The sequence below is a fragment of the Gavialis gangeticus genome, unplaced genomic scaffold, assembly GCF_001723915.1.
Source record: "Gavialis gangeticus isolate Ggan-Ray unplaced genomic scaffold, GavGan_comp1, whole genome shotgun sequence".
Lineage (NCBI taxonomy): Eukaryota > Metazoa > Chordata > Crocodylia > Gavialidae > Gavialis > Gavialis gangeticus.
In genome coordinates this window covers 127888586-127890238 of record NW_017729024.1, presented here as the reverse complement: position 1 = coordinate 127890238, position 1653 = coordinate 127888586, and the positions used below count along the sequence as shown (strand labels likewise).

General features: G+C 41.3%; 1 protein-coding gene across 1 annotated transcript in view; it reads left to right on the top strand.

The window, feature by feature from the left end:
* LOC109297711 (putative ankyrin repeat domain-containing protein 31) overlaps nt 1-1265 on the top strand; it is a 4754-nt gene extending 3489 nt beyond the window's left edge. The window contains exon 2 of the mRNA XM_019517698.1: nt 930-1265. Within this exon, the coding sequence (XP_019373243.1) occupies nt 930-1232 (303 nt within the window). The 3' untranslated portion in view covers nt 1233-1265. The remainder of the gene's footprint in view (nt 1-929) is intronic.
* Nucleotides 1266-1653: the final 388 nt, after the last annotated feature.

Below are 1653 nucleotides of genomic sequence, written 5' to 3'. Positions count from 1 at the left end.
TTCCAGCCCTCGCAGAAGGGAATCCCCGATGACTAGGACAATCCCCGATGACTAGGTATTGTGCAATTGTCTGGTTAATTGAGTAATTAATTACCTTTGAAACCAGCTACATGTGCAAAGTAGCTATCACAAATTAAAAAGTGCCAACCAGCTATAAAGTTAGACCTTGAAAATGTGGACTTACTTTAAAGCTGGTTGCTATTGAACTTTAATTTGCATATGTAGCAGGGTCTCCCCTGTAGCTGGAAGCTGCCTTTGCTTAAGGGACTCCCAGCTGCGGGAGTGCACTATGCCTAGCCTGAAACCCCTGAGCCCTGGAATCACAGTTTCCATGATCCCTAAAGCTTAGGGAGTGCATGAAACCCCTTAGCCCACGCACACAGCCAGGGCCAAGAGTGTGAGGCACAGCCAGGATGAGAGCCCAATCAGGTGCAGGACTCGGTCCTGGCTGCATGTGGCCTCTGCAGCTGGAAGACCCCTCAGCAAAGTTGGTTCCCAGCTGTGGGAGCCTGCTTTTTTCCAATGCAGGAAGAGCCCAGAATTAGGCCCACCCTACACTGGCAATAAGGTGTGATTGGATCTAATTTGTAATTCTGTAATCACACCTCCTGCCATGCATGTGTGTCCCATGCATTGGATCCAATTATATGCCTTTACCTATATGTGTAGATGCGGCCTGATTCCTATGCCTGAACAACACAGCCTATTAGCTTGACAGCCTCCTTCTGTAGAGACCATATATTTGTCGAATTCTAACTTATTGATTAATCAACCTTTTTTTTCCCCCCCAGGGCACTATCTTTCTCAATGCGCACATATCATCTGTAAGACATTTTGCTTCCATATTTGCATGCACTAATCTGAGGCACAGCATTTCTTTTAGTTGTTTGGTTACCAGCAGCTTGTAATTATTCTTCTTTTTGCCACAGCTTGCAGGTGACCAGAAGAAAAATGACATAGTGATTGCTGATTATTGGAATGTCACCTCCTCTGACAGGGAAGCTAATGAAGGGAATTCAAGTTCAAATAAGACTATTCTAGGTATAGAAACTACCAAAACAACTCCATATCCATTAAGGAGATCAGCACGATTAAAAGAAAACTTCACTAAAAAGTATGTAGAGGAAGCTTCCAGTTGTCATAAAATGCACACAGACACTCAGCAGAGGATATGCAATAATGATACTTTAACAGGAACTAAACATTCAGGCCAAGAAATAAGCACAATATAACATAAACTCATATTTCTCTTTATATACCATTTCTTTTTTTCCCTCTATTTTATCAGCATGATAAATACATTCAAGTCTTTCCTCATTCATATTACATGTGTTACTAATTTTCTGAAAGGTAAAACTTTTATATTTTCTTTAAAAATACTCAAATTTTGCTGTGATTTGCCCTTCATTCAATCTCATTTCAGTTAGCATGAATACACAGGGTGTGTGTGTCTGTGTGTGTGTGTATGTATATGCATATATGTATATGCATATGTATATGCATATACCTATATACGAACTATAGGCAGGATAAGGGCCCCCAAGGGGACACTTGCATGCCTATACACAAATGCCAGGAGCTTGGGGGATGAACAGGAGGAATTTATCCTCTTGCTAAACACAATAATTACGGAACTTGTCCTCTTGCTAAACA